We start from the raw sequence: 18,962 nt of genomic DNA, 5'->3' as shown, positions 1-18,962 counted from the left end.
AATTAAAGATCTAGTGTGGCTTCTTTCATTATGAAAAAGTCTGTGGTTGGGGCATTTCTTAGTTGGTACCTTGTCAATTTTGTTCATTTTGTCCTTATGCTTGAAGTCCATTTTCATCTGTTTCTTTGCCAACAGGTTGGTTAAAGTCACTCTGTATGGATCTCAGATAAAACTATACAACATTGAAACAGCCGTGCCATCAGTGTTGAAACCTGACCTCATTGATGTGTGAGTAGATGAGTGTTTGTGCCTCCTCAGGAAAGGCCACATCCTTGCCTTTGAACAATTTGATAGAGGGAAGGCAATAGTTGCTGCCAGGGTTAGGGGTATGACTCTTAAACTCTTAAGAGTAGAATGAATATCCTAGTGACAGAATATTCTAGAGAGAGAATTAGCTTAGTGTGTCAGAGGCAGGGCACTGGAGGGAGTAGAGTTAGTTGGATGTGGGAGCCAGTAGAGAAGAAGGTTCTGTAGACCAGGCAGACCTGTGTAGGCTGAGGAAAACTATATAGCTAGGGAGGGGAGGCTGCAAGGTCCACCAGGACTATTGTGGGAACACTTTTTTTTTTTGGGGGGGGGGGCTGGTCCAGGGGCTTGAACTCTGGGCCTGGGTGTTGTCCCTAAGCCTCTTTGTGCTCAAGGCTAGCCCTCTACCACTTGAGCCACAGTGCTACTTCCAGCCTTTTTGAGTAGTTTGTTGAAAATAAGAGTGTCATAGACTTTTTTTTTTTTTTTGGCCAGTCCTGGGCCTTGGACTCAGGGCCTGAGCACCATCCCTGGCTTCTTCCCGCTCAAGGCTAGCCCTCTGCCACCGGAGCCACAGCGCCCCTTCTGGCCATTTTCCATATATGTGGTGCTGGGGAATCGAACTGAGAGCTTCATGTGTAGGAGGCAAGCACTCTTGACACTAGGCCATATTCCCAGCCCAGGGTGTCATGGACTTTTCTGCCCTGGCTGGCTTCGAACTGCAATCCTCAGGTCTCAGCTGAGATCAAGTGTTGAATATGTGAGCCTGTGGGGGACATTTCATGTTCAAACCATAACAATGTCCTTCCCCCCCTTTGGTTTGGTGTTTAAAACTTACTAGATGGGGCTGGGAATATGGCGTAGTGGCAAGAGAGCTTGCCTCATATACATGAAGCCCTGGGTTCAATTCCCCAGTACCACATATATGGAAAACGGCCAGAAGTGACGCTGTGGCTCAAGTGGCAAAGTGCTAGCCTTGAGCAAAAGGAAGCCAGGGACAGTGCTCAGGCCCTGAGTCCAAGGCCCAGGACTGGCAAAAAAACAACAAAAAACAAAATAAACAAAACTTACTAGAATGTTTTCTGGACTTGAATAAAATACCAAATTTTACTGCCTTTTCCATATAAATTTCAAACTTTTTTTTTTTTTTTGCCAGTCCTAGGGCTTGAACTCAGAGCCTGCATGTGTCTTGAGCTTTTCTTTTTTTCTCAAAGCTAGCTCACTACCATTTGAGCCACAGCTCCACTTCCTCCCCCACCCCCCTTTTAAAAGTAGTTAATTGGAGAAGAGTCCTTCCTGGTCAGGCTTCGAACCTCGATCCTCAGATCTCGGCTTCCTGAGTTGCTAGGAATATAGGTCTGAGGCACTGGCTCCTGGCTTAAGTTTCAAATGTTTAATGTCTAGATTCTTTCTCTTTCTTTTCTTTCTTTCTTTCTTTCTTTCTTTCTTTCTTTCTTTCTTTCTTTCTTTCTTTCTTTCTTTCTTTCTTTCTTTCTTTCTTTTTCTCTCTCTCTCTCTCTCTCTCCCTCCCACCCTCCCTCCCTCCCTCCCTCCCTCCCTCTATCAGGCCTGAGCACTGTCCCTGAGCTTCTTTAGCTCCAAGGCTAGCACTCTTACCACTTGAGCCACAGCACCACTTCAGCCTGAACAGAAAGTTCATGTGGTGCTGAGGAATCAAACTCAGGGCTTCATGTGTACTAGGCAAGCGCTCTACCACTAAGCCACATTCCCAGCATAGATACTCTTTTTTTTTTCTCCAGTCCTGGGGCTTGAACTCAGGGCCTGAGCACTGTTCATGGCTTCTTTTTTGCTCAAGGCTAGCACTCTGCCACTTGAGCCACAGTGCTACTTCTGGCCGTTTTCTATATATGTGGTTCTGAGGAATTGAACCCAGGGCTTCATGTATAGGAGGCAAGCACTCTTACCACTAGGCCGTATTCTCAGCCCCCTAGATATTCTTGCTTTAGGGTAATTAGTACATTTCTTACTCAGCTGACTTTGAAAAGTTCAAACCTGTAGAATATGGGAAAACCAATAGAATAAACTTTCTCACACTCTTACATTCATCAGTTACAAATATTTTTATCTTTGCCTTTGTTTCTTACGCTTTCTGTACGTCTGCATGCTTACACATCTGAGCCATTTGAAAATAAACTGCAGATAACATCCTACCAACCCATTAGTTCTTTAGTATGAGTCTCTTTCAAATAAGGCCATTCTCCTCCATACCAGTAATATTATCAACACTCAAAAGATTTAATGGATGAAGTAATAATATATGGTTTCTACTCAAATGTCTCCAGGGGCTGGGGATATGGCCTAGTGGCAAGAGTGCCTGCCTCATACACATGAGGCCCTGGGTTCGATTCCCCAGCATCACATATACAGAAAATGGCCAGAAGTGGCGCTGTGGCTCAAGTGGCAGAGTGCTAGCCTTGAGCAAAAAGAAGCCAGGGACAGTGCTCAGGCCCTGAGTCCAAGCCCCAGGACTGGCCAAAAAAAAAAAAAAAAAAAAAAAAAGCATTCAAAGAACTCAAATGTCTCCATTGGTCCCAGGAATGGGACAAGTAATTATGAACCACATGTTAAGTTTCTGCTATAGATCAGATGCCAGTCATGCATGGAGTGCACATGCATGTATGTGAGCACCTGTGAGATGGTGACTGCCTTTGCTTTTGGGTCCTATTGAGAGGCCCCTATTGTGAATCTGCCCTGTAGTTGTACCTGCTGAGTTTGATTGTAATGTCCTTTCTGCCATTATCCTTGCTGTGTCCACTGAAAGGTCCCAGAAACGGGGACACTAGCAAGTGTGGCCCCTCTGAAAAGAACCAATGGGCCTTAGGGAAATGCAGTAAGGCCAGGGCAGGGTAGTCCTGGAGAAGATTGTAGTTTGAGGAAGTGGGGTGTGAAGGTCAGTAATATTTGAGGAGGACACGTGGGGACTGGCTTAATGGGCTTTTCTGATCACCAGGAGAAAATGAGGATGGTGATTGTGTGTGTGTGTGTGTGTGTGTTTGTGTGTGTGTGTGTGTGTGTGTGTAGATAGGTATACATATGAATCCATATAGATTCTTGATTTATATTGATATAAATTCATGTAGATTTTATATATTCATATTGATCTTAAAGACAAGATAGCAGGGAAACTTCTTTTAACCGAAGAAGATTGCCAGCAGAAAAATAGAAAAGAAAAGATAAAATTAGAAAAATCATTAGTTGTAGAGTGATTTAGGTAGGGCCCTCCAGTGTGTTTATTACATCTCGTAGTGTCACCACAGATTGTTCAGTAACTGTAAAGGAAGGGGAGAATTACATTTAGGTAGATTACAGGTCTGATATATGGAATCTCTTTTACAGTTGCATCGCCTTAGTAAGATTTATTGTTAAGCATCTTGGACATCTATCTTACTACACATTAATGCAGTAGGACCCTGGCAGAAAGGACACATGGTCTCTGCTACCTCATTTCTCCACTAGTCAGACAGATGGTCAAGGGAAGCTTGAACTTGAGACCATCAGGTTGAAACCCAATTTACAAAGCTGTGATACCTGGTACTTACCTGTGTCTTGGTTTGCAGCTGTAGGTGTTACATTTTCACTAGATCTAAAGTCAACACCTTATCACTTGACTCTGTTGATTCAGATCTTACAATTTTTACCTCTTCTTAGGTGAACTTGTATATTGTAGAAAGATTGGGTAAGATCTGATAGACATTCATGGACTACCATTTGTGTTCTAGGTGGCCACATGCAGGCGATGAATAGTTGTTTTCAGGTCTTATTTGGGCAGGTCAATGATTTCCATGCTATCTCCATGTCCTGCAACAGCCATCATAGTGGAAACAAGCGTCATGCTATCCTACGTTTTCCTGACCCTGTGGATCACATCTCTCCTCTTTTTCACAGGCATGCCCAGTCGCTAGCTGCCCTCCAGGCCTACTCGCACTGGCTAGCGCAGTACTGTAGTGAAGCCCATCGACAGAACACGCAGCAGTTTGTGACACTCATTTCCACCACCATGGATGCAATCACACCCCTGATCAACAACAAGGTCTTGAGACAATGAATGCCCCACTTTGTATCTGACTTTGCCTGTCCTTTTGTCTATATATCTGTTTACCTGAAAACCAAAATGTTGCACTGTGACACAAGTGTTATTTTGTATAACACTCGAATATAACTTTGTTTTTTAGTTCTCTAAAGTCTCACATGAATACATGATCACTATGAAAAATATAAATATTGTTCAAGTCTGTGGACTAAAAGGAGTTGCTGTCTTAAAGCCCTTCCCCTGAACAGGTCTAAGCACTGTCCAGCAGTTGGTTTCATGTTCTTCTAGACCTTTGCTATTATTTACATTTGTCAGTGCTATGGGTCGCTGCAGGCATTGCTTCTTCAGTTGCTTTTACATAGGAGCAGCTCCTGTTTTTTCTGTTGCCCATAGTTGTTCTTCCATGGGACTTTCTTTGACTTTTTCACTGAAGGGAATGTGTGGCCTTTATGTGCCTCTTGTATACACGTTAGAGGTCCCATATAGTGGGGCTTCCCTCAAGTAGAGTTACTGAGTAAAGGAGGTTACATCCTTTATGTATCCTGTATGTAAGCTATACTAAGTTGTCCTCCAAGAAGACTACCAGTTGATGTTCCTAGACCATGTTTACTTCTCTTATTTCTTTTTTCATAGTTTTAAAAATCATATCTAGTACTGTATCACTTTTGTCAATGTATTGTTTTAATAAGCACAATGTATCATTTTTCCATAAATGTATGTTATCTATAAAGACAAAGTATAACTATGAAGTTACACTTTGTAAAAAGTTGTGTTCTTCCCTAAGGTGTCTGTCTGTTCCGTAAATTTACCAAGCTGTTGCTGACTTAGGCTTCCCTCATTAAAGAATGTTACTGGGAATCCTTCTAAAATACATGTATTTATGAATGTAACAGTTTAGAATAAGTGGAGATGAGGAGCATTTTATGCTTCTTGGATATATATGTACATATATATATACACATATATATACACATTTATCTGCCATGAGCTCGAACTCAGGGCCTGGGCACTGTCCCTGAGCTCTTTTGCTCAAGACTAGCACTCTACCAGCTTGAGCCACAGCTCTACTTTGTTCTCTGGTTAATTGGAGATAAGAGTCTCATGGACTTTCCTACCCAGGCTGGATTTGAACCACGATCCTTAGATTTCAGCCTCCTGAGTAGCTAGGATTACAAGCCACCAGTGGTTCTTGGAAATTATAATGATCTCTTTCCTAAATCATCTGGACTCCCTGACTTTGGTGTGTCTTACTAGTGTTAGGTCTCATCTATAAATGTTCTCTTGAGACTGAGAATGTGGCTCAAAGGTAGAATGTGCTCGACCTGCACAAAGCCCTGGGTTTAATCCCAAATACTCATCTTCTCCCAAGATTTTTCTTTTGCAAAGTTGGAAGTGACAATGATACTTGGTAAGTTTTGTTAGGTGTGCTGAAGTGAAAGAAACACTGGTGTGATTGATAAATTGTAGCAAGGAAGGGTTGTATGAGAGCTTGGCTTGGTGGGAGCCAGAGGAACAACATGAAGAAGCCGTCATTGTTTGCCAGGCACTGGTGGCTCATACCTGTAATCCTAGCTACTTAGAAGGCCGAGACCTTGAGGATTGCAGTTTGAAGCTAGCCTGTGCAGAAGAGTCCTTCAGACTCCATTTCTAATTAGGAAAAAGCTGGACTGGATTCATGGCTCAAGTGGTGGAGTGCCACCCATGAGCAAACAAACTGAATAAAAGCACACAGTACTGAGTTCAAGCCCCCAAGCTGGGGGAAGAAACCCTCATTTTTTGAAGGGGGACTTGGATGGCGTACCCAGCGAGTGCCATGTGATAGAACAGCTTAAGAATGCCACTGTGAGTTCATGAGCTGAGAAATGACTAAGTTCAAAGATGCCAGTGTTGGGGCTGGAAATGTAGCTTAGTGGTAGCGTGCTTGCCTAGCATGCATGAAGCCCTGGGTTCAATTCCTCAGCACCACATAAACAGAAAAAGCAGGAAGTGGCACTGTGGCTCAAGTGGCAGAGTGCTAGCCTTGAGCAAAAAGAAGCCAGGGATAGTGCTCAGGCCCTGAGTTCAAGCCCCTCAAGACTGGCAAAAAACAAAACAACAAAAAATCCCACTGTCTGGGAAAAGGGATCAGGAAATGGTAGTGGTACAAGATGCTGTGGAGGTGGCAAAGGCCACAGGAACCTTTTGCAGATTCTGCAGATGGATCCTGGTGATTTAGCTTATGACCAGACCATCACCTCTGCAGTGTCTCTTGTTTCAGCCAATGGGGAACATAGTGAACCAGCATGTCCTCTTCCGTTTCCAGGTCCAAGACAAGTTGCTGTTATCTGCCTGCCACTTACTAGTCTCACTGGCCACCACTGTGCGGCCTGTCTTTCTGATCAGCATCCCTGCAGTGCAAAAGGTGTTCAACAGGATTACTGATGCCTCTGCCCAGCGGCTTGCTGATAAGGTGAGGGGTGGCTTTGCTTTGTACCGTGTGTGTCCACACCAGTGAGTGGACTGCTTAAGGAGTGGTGGGGTAGTGGGCCTGATGACACAGCCCCCTGCACTCCTGCATTGTGTGCTTCTTTGCTAAGGCACATAGGCAGGGGGCTGGCCCAGCTGGGGCTCTCACGCATGTGTATGTATGCACACAGAGTTGGGCTGCTCAGAAAACATCATTGGCCAGTGTTGTGAGGGTCACAGTTTGGTTTCTTTTGTTGCATACTTGGTTTTTTTGAAGGTGGAAAAATACCAGGCGAGTGTATTTTCTAAGAAGGCTTCTGGCAGGCTCAGGTTGGATGGTGGTGGTGTGGTGTGTTGTGGGTGAGAACAGGAGGGGTGCAGAAGCCCTTCTTCAGAGAACCAGGATGTGAGAAGTGTTCTCTCCCCCCTGTTCTGAGTGGCTCCTTAAGCTAGCAGAGGTAGCAGCGAAGGGCCATGGCAGACTTAATGTCTACAATGGGATTTCACCTCTGTAATGCCGCATCTATGGATTAGAGGGCAATGTGAATGCCAGAGAGGCCTCTGGAGGCCAAGCCTGGCCATGCCTGCCTCAGGGTTCTAAACCTTGAGGCTCCTTAGAAATGGGCCAACTTAGATGAGCACAGGTCCTGCCCAGGCTGTAAGAAAGAAGCTTGCGACTTGAGCTCTAGGTGTGCATTGAAGCCAAAGGCTAGCAGCTGGTACAGTTACCTGTCTGACTCTGATGGATATCTTTGGGTGTCTCCTAGGCTCAAGTGTTGGTGTGCCGGGCACTCTCTAACATCTTGCTGCTCCCATGGCCAAATCTCCCTGAGAGTGAGCAGCAGTGGCCTGTGCGCTCCATCAGCCACACCAGCCTCATCTCTGCCCTGTCCCGGGACTATCGCAACCTGAAGCCCAATGCTGTTGCCCCACAGAGAAAGATGCCCCTGGATGACAGTAAGTGGGCCCTGGTCAGGGAGCTGGGCAGGGTTGACATGGCTCCTCCTTCATGGCAGAGAATTGTGTCTTAGCTCAGGAGGTGAATTCAGTGGTTAGGTCCCATGGTTGCTAAGTGGAAAACTCAGGTGCAGGAGGTAGAATCCCACTTACCCATGAAATTCAGTTGTCACATGGGCTGGACATGTGCATGTACCCAAGGTTAGGTAAAATGTAGGATGTGCTAAAGACCATGGAAACGAGCCTGGAAAGGTGCTCTTGGTAGTGTCTTTCACAGAGAAGACAGCTACAGTGACCGCCGATCACTTCAGCTGAGCAGCAGGGCACTTCCCCTCTGCACTAGGAAGGCAATTGGGAGACTGTCTTGTGAGGCTGGTTTACCCTTTTTCCAAATGCAAATAGTTCAGAAGTTTTGGTATCTTCACAAACATACTTGAAGTTTTTTTTTTTTTTGTATTTAAGAGGGAGGAAAAAAGTGAAGCAGAAGAACTCTAGTTCTAGGTACTAAATGTCAGAAAAAAACTTGTTGAAATATCTAATATTGTGGGCTGGGGATGTGGCCTAGTGGCAAGAGCGCTTGCCTCGTATACATGAAGCCCTCGGTTCGATTCCCCAGCACCACATATACAGAAAATGGCCAGAAGTGGCGCTGCGGCTCAAGTGGCAGAGTGCTAGCCTTGAGCAAAAGGAAGCCAGGGACAGTGCTCAGGCCCTGAGTCCAAGGCCCAGGACTGGCAAAAAAAAAAAAAAAAAGAAAGAAAGAAAGAAAGAAATATCTAATATTATAGAAATCTTTAAAATACAGTCTATTTTCACGATAAAAAACATTAGTGTCATTTGATAGTATATAGCATATATATATAGTAGATAGTATATAGTCATCTGATAGTATACTATCAGAGATGTTTTGTGAAATAGACATTATTTTTTAGCATTCTTTTTTAAAACATTTTTACAATCAGAAGATTGACATGAACTCATTAGAAGAAAAAGAAGAAAAAAACTCCTAAATCACCAGTTCCTATTTTCAAAAGTGAAAATTTAATTAATTTTTTAATTGTTGCTATAAAGGTGATGTACAGAGGGCTTAACTTTTCAGAAAGTGATTTTTTTTCTTTTGGTCAGTTGTGGGGCTTGAACTGGGGCCAGGGTGCTGTCCCTGAGCCTCTGTGCTCAAGGTAGCACTTGAGCCATAGCACCACTTCTGGTTTTTGAGTAGTTAATTGGAGATGAGAGTCTCAGGGGTACTTTTCTGCCCTGACCAGTTTCGAACTGCAATCTTGAGATCTCAGCCTCCTGAGTAGCTGGGATAACAGGTATTAGCCAGCAGTGCCCGGCTCTGTTTGGCTTTTTTAAAAGCCAAATGCCCTGTTTGGTTGTCACCTCTTTCAGTACAGAAAGCACCTGCTTTGTTTCAAATGTCCACTGTATTCTCAAAGGCCCATGCTTGTTTCCTTGCAGAGGTCCTTAGTCTTGTTCTGTCCGATTCTTCCCAGCAGATTGGGGGCAGTGGCATTGTGCTTCTTGTTGCATCACTTCTGCCTCTCGTTTCCCAAGCAGTTTCTAACAACCTATCACTTGGAAAGTATCTTTGCCTCCAGATCCTCCCACCTCCTCTCCTGAGGGCTAGGAAAGCAGGCATGCCCTACCCTGGTTGTATAATATACTGTTCCTGTGGAAGTACCACAGTTAATGGCCTGTTCTATTATTCATACTTACAGTGCTTTCAAGGCTTTATGCTTCCATTCCTATAAATATACTTGTTCTACTTTTAATTTCTTACATGGCAGAGGTCAGAGTTTGGTCTCTGGACTTCTGTTTGGTTTTCCCCCTAGGCTGCTTCTCCAGAGCTTGTGTGCTCTTAGGAAAATGTCTGTCCTGCATGAGTTTCCGAGTTGGCCCATGTGCTTGCAGTAGTTTGAGGTCACTCCTGGTCAGTAGTATAACTGTGCTTTCACTCCAGGTTGCTGTGACTAGGCCTATTATGGGCCATTGTCTTCTACCAGTCTTGTGTATATAGCAGTATTTTTTATGGGCCCACCTATTCTGATAAATAAACCAAGACTCAGCCGTGAGCAGAGTTGGTGCAGAATCGAGCCCACAGAACTCCTGAGAGTCTCTTCTCAGAGCCTCTTCTTTCTTGGAAGTTGCTTTAGCCCGTAGAGTGGCTGGTGAGCTAAAGGGTTCCAAACAGGGCTGAGTTCACTGTCGGGTAGCTGACACATGGGGTCTCTATCTGTGCTGCTCTGGACCTTCTCTGCTAGGGGTACTAGCAAGGATCCTGCCCAAGGCATCTGGCCAGTTGCTAACTCCGTGGATCATATCAAGGGCTCCCTGCCCTTCTGTGTTGGCTGCAGGTACCTCCATTTTCCCTGTATACTGTATGGAATATAACATAAAATCATATGTCAGCATTTTGCTAGAATTAGATATATTATTGGACTATCTAATCTCTGATAATGATAAGATGTATTCTCAGAGTACAGGCCTGATAGACCCAATGGCTGGGTTAGGCAATTTATTCCTGGCCCGATCACCATGCTACCCTGTGTGCTTCATGTAGATTAGTTCTGTTGGAAGGAGAAGGCTGATCCAAATGTGTTCATTCTTGCCTGTGGTAATCAATCACTACTGTCACTTCCCTCACCAGTCTATTCACCACTGTAGGTTCTGGTTAAGGCCAAGGCTACCACACCTAACCTGAGTTTATAGCTCAGTTTGTCTTTTCTGTGGACTTGTGGCTCGTGGGTAAGGAAAAACAGGCAAAGACTGAAGTGAGTAGGCAGGCAGACAACTAGAGACTTGGCAGTGAAAAAAACAAGGAGGCGGAGAGGGACAGAGGGAAGGAGGGAAGTATTTAACAGAATTAAGACAGAATGTGTTCTTTTAGCAAGTCAAGTTTCTCTTTTTTTAAAAAAATAATTATTGTCAAAGTGATGTACAGAGGGGTTACAGTTTCATATGTAAGGCAGTGGGTACATTTCTTGTACAATTTGTTACCTCCTCCCTCATTTTCCCCCCTCTTCTCTCTCTTTTGTTGTGTTCCCTCTTAACTGCAATGTGTCCTTAGGCAGCTCATAACCTGCAACTTAATCTTGATTTGCAGCCAAAGTGATCATCCACCAGACACTCAGTGTCTTGGAAGATATTGTGGAGAACATCTCTGGGGAGGCCACAAAGTCTCGGCAGATCTGCTACCAGTCACTGCAGGAGTCTGTTCAGGTCTCTCTGGCCCTCTTTCCAGCTTTCATCCATCAGTCAGGTAGGATCCTTGAGGGTGGAGTTGCTGCTAAGAGCCATGTGTCTGCACTTGCTCGGTGGAAGGAAGCGCAGTGACAGGGCTTTGCTTCTTTGGGGCATCTGGGCTGAGGCTTCATGGAAAAGGGGGCAGAGCACTCAGTAGGGGCCCTGGCACATCTCATGAGCCCCTGAGTCACTTGCCGCCTCCTGCCTAGTCTTCCTTTTGAAGCCCTCACCTCCCCTGAAGAGGGATGATGAGAGGACGAGACAGTGGCAAGCCTAACACAGGAGAGGCAGGGCGCCTTTGCTCAGATCAGTGCGCTTGCTTCTGTGGCAAGGCAAGTTTGACTGAGACGTTCTCCCAGCCCCTGTCACTGCTGCTGTCACTGACAGTGCGCTCCAGCTCTGTGGATGTACTTGTCTGGCTCTCCTAAAAGCATTTATAGTAGACTTGTCAGCTTATGAGTATATTCAGCAGTTATCTTGTGTGAATGAATTGTGTGCAGGAAAGGCCACAATATACTGGGCAGAGATGATCTTTGAGATCTGTTAGTGAAGCCACATTAGCTGAAACCAGTATTTTCTGCAATTAATCCATTTAATGGACTTGGGCCTTGTGACCAGAGTATGCCTTCATTATCCACTTGCAGCCACTTAACCCTGACCTGACTACAAGGATTTTTGGTCATAAAGAGAAGTAGCTTGAGGCCCTTGGGGGCTGGCCCAGTTGAGTAGTTTTGTCAGTGTGAGCACAATATAATCCATCTGCAGTAAAAGCTGACCATTGCTGGATGCTGGGCAGTGAGGGAGGCTCTGAGGCCACCTCCATTTTCTATTGGTGGGCCATGTAGCATCGCTTCCTTGGCCAGAGCTGAGTGCTCAGCAGGCCCTTAATCATTTTCCACTTTTCATCATTGGCTGACGGTTTTGGAGAAATTTCTTTCAGCAGGAGGCCAGAGGGAGAGAGAGAGAGAGAGAGAGAGAGAGAGAGAGAGAGAGAGAGAGAGAGAGAGAGAGAGAGAGAGCAGCACTGATGTAGTCAGTGGAGAAGCTGAGGCTTTGCTGGTCCCCAGTGCATAACTCTTGACTGTTTGTTTGTCCTTTACTTAGATGTGACTGATGAGATGCTGAGCTTCTTCCTCACTCTGTTCCGAGGCCTTAGAGTACAGATGGGCGTACCTTTCACTGAACAGATCATACAGACCTTCCTCAATATGTTTACCAGGTAACCACATGCCTGCTGCCCAGGCGTTTCAGCCGGGGGAGATGTCAGGGGGTCTTGTCTTCATTCACCACAGGTGTTGGTCATGTGGTCCCTAGAGAAGCAGTTCTTGCGTTACTCTTATCCACAGAGAGCAGCTGGCTGAAAGCATCCTCCATGAAGGCAGCACTGGCTGCCGAGTAGTGGAGAAGTTCCTGAAGATTCTGCAGGTAGTGGTGCAGGAGCCTGGCCAGGTGTTCAAGCCATTTCTCCCAAGCATCATCGCCCTGTGCATGGAGCAGGTGTACCCCATCATAGCTGAGGTAGGTGGCCCCTAAGCGGTCCCTCGCACTGCCTCTGCCTGCCACTGGGGGGTAGGGGAGTTGAGGATGAAGCATAAAGGTAAAGTGCACTGTGTTTTAAAGTCCATCTGTGACTTAATATTCTTGCAAAATAGGTTTTTTTTCCCCCCAAGATAAAATGCCTTTAGCCTGGTAGCTAGTTAAGTTGATCAGGTTAAGTAGAACTAATCTAGTGTAAGCATAACAGGTTAATCGTGAGATTGGGTGATAAGCCTAAGTCCATCTCCGGTGTCAGTATATAATGTGAAGTGCATGTCTATGCCAGTAGCAACACCAGTGTGCTTTCCTACCAAGAGCATCCACAGTCTCAGGGATGCAGGGCAAGTTCTTGGAACTGTGCAAACCCTTCATTGTCATAGGGAGTTCTTTGTCCTTTGAAAACAGTCAGGTACCTGGCATGACAAGATCCAGGATAAGTAGGGATGTAACTTGGATTTATAATAGTAGTTACATAAGGAGCTGAGCTTCTTAACTGACTGAACCCCAGAACAGAAGCGAGTCCAGGTGCTTTGCCCCCAGAGACACCCATGAGCCCTGTACAGCTTCTGTTGTGGAAGCCTGTCAGCTCAAGTGCAAGTTGAATTTTAATCAAAGCTGGATTAAAGATCTGTGGCCATTTAATTTTGAATTCTGCAGAGACACTTGAAATAATGAGACCTGCATGTTCTCTAGTGACTTGAGATTTTGGTTGAGCTAGAGACTTGTGCTCTGCAGGGCCCTGCTCCTCAAAGAATCCTGGCTGCACGGAAGACCAGAGAGGCCCAGGTGGCAGTTAGCCCAGCGCGTGACCTCCAAGGTCCTCATTAGCAGTTCTTTTTGTGCTTCCTGGCTGCTCTTAGACTCACCTTCTCAGAGCTACTAAGAAGGCATCTTGTCTTCATTCAGCCTTGGAGTTAGCATGAGGCCAGCAGGTTAGCCAGGACAAAAGGAGATGGCACAACAGGGAAGAAAGGGTGCATCACGCCAGCTGTTTTCTGACAGAAAAATCCATATTCTTACTGTTCCTTCATATAGTAGCTCTTTTTTCCCCAGCTAACAAAGCCTAGTGCTCCTGTCAGGAGAATGGCCCTTTGGCATTGACCTGTGTGCACCTGGCTCAGGTGCAGGCTTGTCTCTGCTAAAGCACCCCGTGTGAAGTGCCCATTCCACAGGACTTGTATAGGAAGGGACAGACGTATAGGTGGCACTGACCCTCTGGGATGCCACTAGCCATCTCATGTTCCTGTGCTCCTGTGGGCCCAAGCTGAGAGTGCCCCCTCAGTGCTGCATGAAGGAAGTGTGAGCAACCAGGCACTGAGCTTCATGCCCGTAATCCCAGCACGTGGGAGGTGGAGGCCAGGGATCATGAGGTTAACACTACCCTGGGCATAGGTGGCAAGTCCCTATCTAAGAGGGCAAAATAACACCCCCCGCCCCCCCCAAAAAAAGCTACAGTCTTGGCTTGCTAAGCAAGTACAAGGGTTTTGGTTCAATCCCTAGTACCACCCGAAAAAAAAGGAGGTTAAACTCTTGTGTATCTCCCCAGCGCCCTTCCCCTGATGTGAAGGCAGAGTTATTTGAGCTCCTCTTCCGCACTCTCCATCACAACTGGCGATACTTCTTCAAGTCCACGGTCCTGGCTAGTGTGCAGAGGGGCATTGCTGAGGAACAGATGGAGAATGAGCCCCAGTTCAGTGCCATCATGCAGGTGAGGTAGAAGGCTGGCTGGTATAGCTGCAACATGACTGCAGCCTTGTCCTGAGTGCCTCCTTGACCTACCATCTCTAGGCTTCTTGTCTGGCATAGAGTCCTGCTTTTCCTCCAAGTTGGTCACCACAGCAAGGGCCAGCTCTAAAGTCACAGGTTCTAGGGCCTCACTGAGTTTATCACACATGCCACTTCTCTCCACCCTGCAGCATGGCAGAGACCAGCTTCATCTGGCATGGCACTTTGTACCTGTAATCCCAACACTCAGGAAGACTGCCTGGGTCACACAGATCTTATATCAGAGAAGGGAGGAGGGAGGGGAGAGGAGGAAGCAAGAGAAGGAGATGGGGGTGGGGGGAAGGAGATACCACTTGCATCCGAGGGAACTGACTGGATAGGTGTCAGTCTTGGTTGTGAGCTTAAACTGGGAGAGATTCTGCCTATAGATGAGCACTCACTGTCAGATGAGTGTTTTTATTCTAAACCCTGGCCCAAGCACCAGGTTCTTCATTAGTGCGCCCTTCTCCTCAGTGGATCTTCAGCGTCCTCACACACAACTCTGTTCTTGCTATTAAGAACTCCCCCTCCCCCCCCCCACATCGTGGTAAAAGCCACTCTAGAACATACTTTCACAGTTTGGCAACTTTTTGTAATGTGCAATATATCGTTGAACATATATATGAGCTAGTAATCCCACCTCTAAGTATTTTACTGAGGAAAAATGAAACATATGTTCTGACAACTTTTACACAGATGGTTACAGTGGCAATTTCATAATTGTTCTGAACTGCAAACAACCCAAGTGTCCATCAGCTGGTGAATGGACTCACCAGCTGCTATGGGCATAGACCACTACTCAGAAAGTAAGGAACACATCACTAGTACCGACAACCGGGATGGATTGTAGGGCATTGCTGGGTCCGCAAGGCCTTGCACCATTTGACTCCATTCCATCATACACCATTATAGGAAAGGTGGAACTTTGGAGTCAGAAAATGAGCGGTGGTCTCCAGAGCAGGGCAGAGCTGCTGGTACTGTGGCTGCAGGGACAAGATCCTTTCTCATAGCTCAGCAGCCCAGCACTATAGCTCGCCGCTTTTCCAGGGAGGGTTCTTGCAAGCCCCCAGTTCTACTGAAGCTAGGGAGCTTTGTGTTGCATGGGGGGTTGCTTTTGTCTTGAACTAGTAACTTGTATACACAGAGATTCCAAGGCAGAGGTGACAAGTTGAGAGGAGCCTGAGGGTGTGAGGCTCCTGAGATCAGGTTGGTGAGGGGTGGGGTGGCTCCCAGAGGGATTTGTTGGCTTATTTGGCAGTCTACTGTTCTAAGATTATAGAGGGATTTTACTAGCCTTGTGAGTTTCTTCAAAGACCATCCATAAAGGGACACTACAGGTTTCCTAGGAAAGGTGCATAAGGCCAAAAATATTGGGCCCGGTAGAGAACAGATTGCAGAGTCCTGAGCAGAAAAGTCAGGAGGACTGAGACAGGGTGCTCTCGTTGGTGGGGTCCTGGAAGGATTGGGTCTGAGGGAGCTTAAATGATACTTACAAAATGTCTTATTTCTTATTTCTCAGGCTTTTGGACAGTCCTTTCTCCAGCCTGATATCCACCTTTTCAAGCAAAATCTCTTCTACTTGGAGACCCTCAATACCAAACAGAAGCTGTACCACAAGGTACATCTGTCCCTTGCAAAGGTTCCTGGCCAGGATACGGACTCCTTGACTCCTTGGTGGGGGAGCATGAGTGGGAATGGGGTGGAATTGGGGCAGCCCCCAAGGACCTGAGTGAGCCTTACAACCAACACTGCCCACACCTCTCCCTGCAGAAGATCTTCCGGACGACCATGCTGTTCCAGTTTGTGAACGTGCTGCTCCAGGTCCTGGTCCATAAGTCCCATGACCTTCTGCAAGAGGAGATTGCCATTGCCATTTACAACATGGCCTCCGTTGACTTCGATGGCTTCTTTGCAGCCTTCCTTCCAGAGTTCCTGACCAGCTGTGATGGTGTGGATGCCAACCAGAAAAATGTGCTGGGGCGGAATTTCAAGATGGATCGGGTGAGGAAAAAGGGAGGCCAGGCTACAAGGAGGCAGTGAGAATGCTCGGGCCTGGCTCTTATTCAGTGAGGCAGGCAGCTGCCACATGGGCACATGGTGGCCTCTGGCATGGTTTGTGCCCTTGGCAGCAGCTTGTTCAATGCCAGGATGAGTCAGTGCTGTGCTTGGGCTGAGGACACACTCCCCCAGCCATCCTGTAGGCCCTGGCTTCTCTCTCCACACCTCACCTCCACTAGGGTGGGAGGTGTCCAGTGGGCAGTGTGCCTCTACAGGGACAGCCTCACCAAGTGTAATGGAAGCCACACGGTCACTGCCAACACCTGAAGACAGGCCGAGAAATTGGTGCTGGGGAGCTCTTCGCAGCCACCCCTAGCACCTTGTAGGCTGAGCTGCACCAGTACAAGGAAGAGCATATATTCCTCTCGGGAGGTTGGGTGTCTGGCTCTGCCTCAGCAGCACCTCAGGTGGGGCTCGGGTGCCGATGGTGCTGAAGGCCCTGAAGCATTGCTGCTGATGCTTGGGCCCCATAATGCCCAGCGTTTCCTGGCCTGGCTTAGCAGCTCTTTCCTCAAGCTTGCTGCCTCTGCCCAGCCCAGGCTTCTGTTTGGGGGGGCCCTCCTTGGAACTCTTCTCACAGGACAAGTAATTCTCTTCCATCCCTCTCGGTGGTGAGATGCCAAGAGTTTGTTCTCTCCCCTGGGTGCCCACATGTCTTGACTCCTACCCTTGAGCAGCCCATCCCTCGTAGCACTTGAGGCCTCTGGCCTCCCGCTGCTATGCCAGGTGGTTCTGCTTCCCGCTTCCATCTTGTGGTTTGGCTTCGGGAAGTTTGTGTCAGACTCAGGTCCTACTGTCCTTTGCCTCGGAATCTTCCTTTGTCAGCCTGTCCCATTTTGTCATCATTCATCAGAAGCTCCTCGGTGTCTGTTAAAAGTAGAGAAATGAGTTATTGTGTTCCACCAAGAAAATTTACCTTGATGTTTGAGAGCCACTGATTTTAAGGGACATTTTGTTTTCTTTAGAATATATAAAGGGTCACATTTTCCCTTCCCTCCCACTCCCTCCTCTCTTCTGGCTCCCTTTCCCTTTTCTTCCTCCCTCTCTCTCTCCCTCCTATTGTGTATGCGCATATTCTCTCTCTCTCTCTCTCTCTCTCTCTCTCTCTCTCTCTCCCCCTCTCCCCCTCTCCCCCCCTCCCTCCTTTCTCCCCCTTCCCTCCTTTCTCCCCCTTCCCTTTCTCCCCTCCCTTCCCCCCTCCCCCGTGTGTGTGTGGGGGGTGGGGGGGTGGGGCGTGCTACCCTGGGGTTTGGGGTCAGCAGCACAGCACTCCCTTTGGGCCACACTGTGCCCAGCACTTTTCCTGCCTGGGCCAGTGAAGCCTCAGCCAGCACTGTTGTCTTCCCAGGCTCAGGAGGCAGTAAGTAGGTGGTTGGCAGTACTGGACCTGGAAGTGTAGAGCCAGGGGAGGAGCTGAGCTGGGGCTGCGGCTGCGGAGTGGCAGTGTGAGCCCAAGCACCCTCCCGGCTGCCAGGGCAGGACCACAGGGCTCTGAGCTGGGGGAGAGCTAGAGGGCCTGAGCTGTGCAGCTGGTGCGGTCTGGCAGGTCGGGATCTGAGGTGCTGGGGGAAAGGTGGGCCTGGGCTGGGCTTCAGCTGTGTCCTTGCCTTGCAGGACCTGCCTTCATTCACCCAGAATGTGCACAGGCTGGTCAACGACCTGCGCTACTACCGGCTCTGCAATGACAGCCTGCCACCGGGCACCGTGAAGCTCTAGGTTCACCGGCACTGCCTGCCACACCACGGCCCACCCAGCATGGAGCCCCAGACAAGTCTCGCCATTCCTTGGAGTCTGTGCCCTGAGCAGCGTGGCCAGCCTCCACCCTCCTGTCGCCACCCAGCAGAGCTGGCTCACCATGTTAGCACTGGTGGAGCCCTAGGGTATCGGGAGCAGGCCAAGGCCCATGTGCCAAGGGGCCCAGGCGGCACCTGGAAGTCCCACGGGTAGTCCATGCAGATCATGTGCATATCAGTCATGGGGCAGAACCGCCAAGGACCACTTGTGACAGTGCCACCTTCTCACCATTCCACCTCTGCCTCCCCTCCCTGGCTGAGCGAGCTGAGGAGAGACCAACTGACTGACCAGAACGAACCGTCTCTGTCGAGCATCCCACCCCTCCAAATGCCTTGAAGTCTCTGCTCTGCCAGAGACTCGCAAAGACTTGTTTTGTTGTTGTCGTTTTCTCATCATTCCATTGTGATACTAAGAAACTGAGAAGCCTAATGGAAAAATAAAGTGCTTACGTCGTTGTTATAGACACGTGGGTTTTGTAGACAGGTGGGTGAGGAAACTGGAGCTTCCTTCAGGCTGGCATCCAGCTGAGAGCCTTGGGGGGCAGCAAGGGTGCTGGGTCCCTGGGGGCCCACTTTGTACCCTGGGAAAGCACCTCAGAGGAGTCTGGTAGCTGTGGTGCCTGCGTCCCTTCTCCTAGGTAACATCCCCTTCAAGCCATGTGAAGAAGCAAGGTCCCCATTTCTCTACAGAAAGGAGATGGGGAGTCTCCAGGAAGTAGCAAGTCTTGCCCCTCTGTGTGCCAGGGGTTGTCCCTGTCCTGCGGACAGCAGGACAACAGGTTGGAGCAGGTGTCGGGCGAGAAGGAGCTGTTTGCGAACTGGGAGTGGACGTGGCTCGGGCTCTAGTGTGTCAGAGCTCAGCCTTC

The 18,962-nt window shown here is 47.9% G+C and overlaps 1 protein-coding gene across 3 annotated transcripts in view; it reads left to right on the top strand.

Moving 5' to 3' along the window:
- The window catches only part of Xpo6 (exportin 6), an 84,654-nt gene extending 66,096 nt beyond the window's left edge, over window positions 1-18,558 (top strand). For all 3 annotated transcript variants that reach the window (XM_048333247.1, XM_048333246.1, XM_048333248.1), the window contains 11 exons: window positions 136-228; window positions 4,153-4,297; window positions 6,600-6,746; window positions 7,510-7,699; window positions 10,806-10,961; window positions 12,050-12,164; window positions 12,292-12,463; window positions 14,028-14,189; window positions 15,765-15,863; window positions 16,016-16,246; window positions 17,918-18,558. In XM_048333247.1, the coding sequence (XP_048189204.1) occupies window positions 136-228; window positions 4,153-4,297; window positions 6,600-6,746; window positions 7,510-7,699; window positions 10,806-10,961; window positions 12,050-12,164; window positions 12,292-12,463; window positions 14,028-14,189; window positions 15,765-15,863; window positions 16,016-16,246; window positions 17,918-18,019 (1,612 nt within the window). In that variant the 3' untranslated portion in view covers window positions 18,020-18,558. The remainder of the gene's footprint in view (window positions 1-135; window positions 229-4,152; window positions 4,298-6,599; window positions 6,747-7,509; window positions 7,700-10,805; window positions 10,962-12,049; window positions 12,165-12,291; window positions 12,464-14,027; window positions 14,190-15,764; window positions 15,864-16,015; window positions 16,247-17,917) is intronic.
- Window positions 18,559-18,962: the final 404 nt, after the last annotated feature.

The sequence above is a fragment of the Perognathus longimembris genome, chromosome 23, assembly GCF_023159225.1.
Source record: "Perognathus longimembris pacificus isolate PPM17 chromosome 23, ASM2315922v1, whole genome shotgun sequence".
NCBI classification, from domain to species: Eukaryota; Metazoa; Chordata; class Mammalia; order Rodentia; family Heteromyidae; genus Perognathus; species Perognathus longimembris.
The sequence above is the reverse complement of the archived record's forward strand: the minus strand, read 5'-3'. Positions and strand labels throughout refer to the sequence as shown.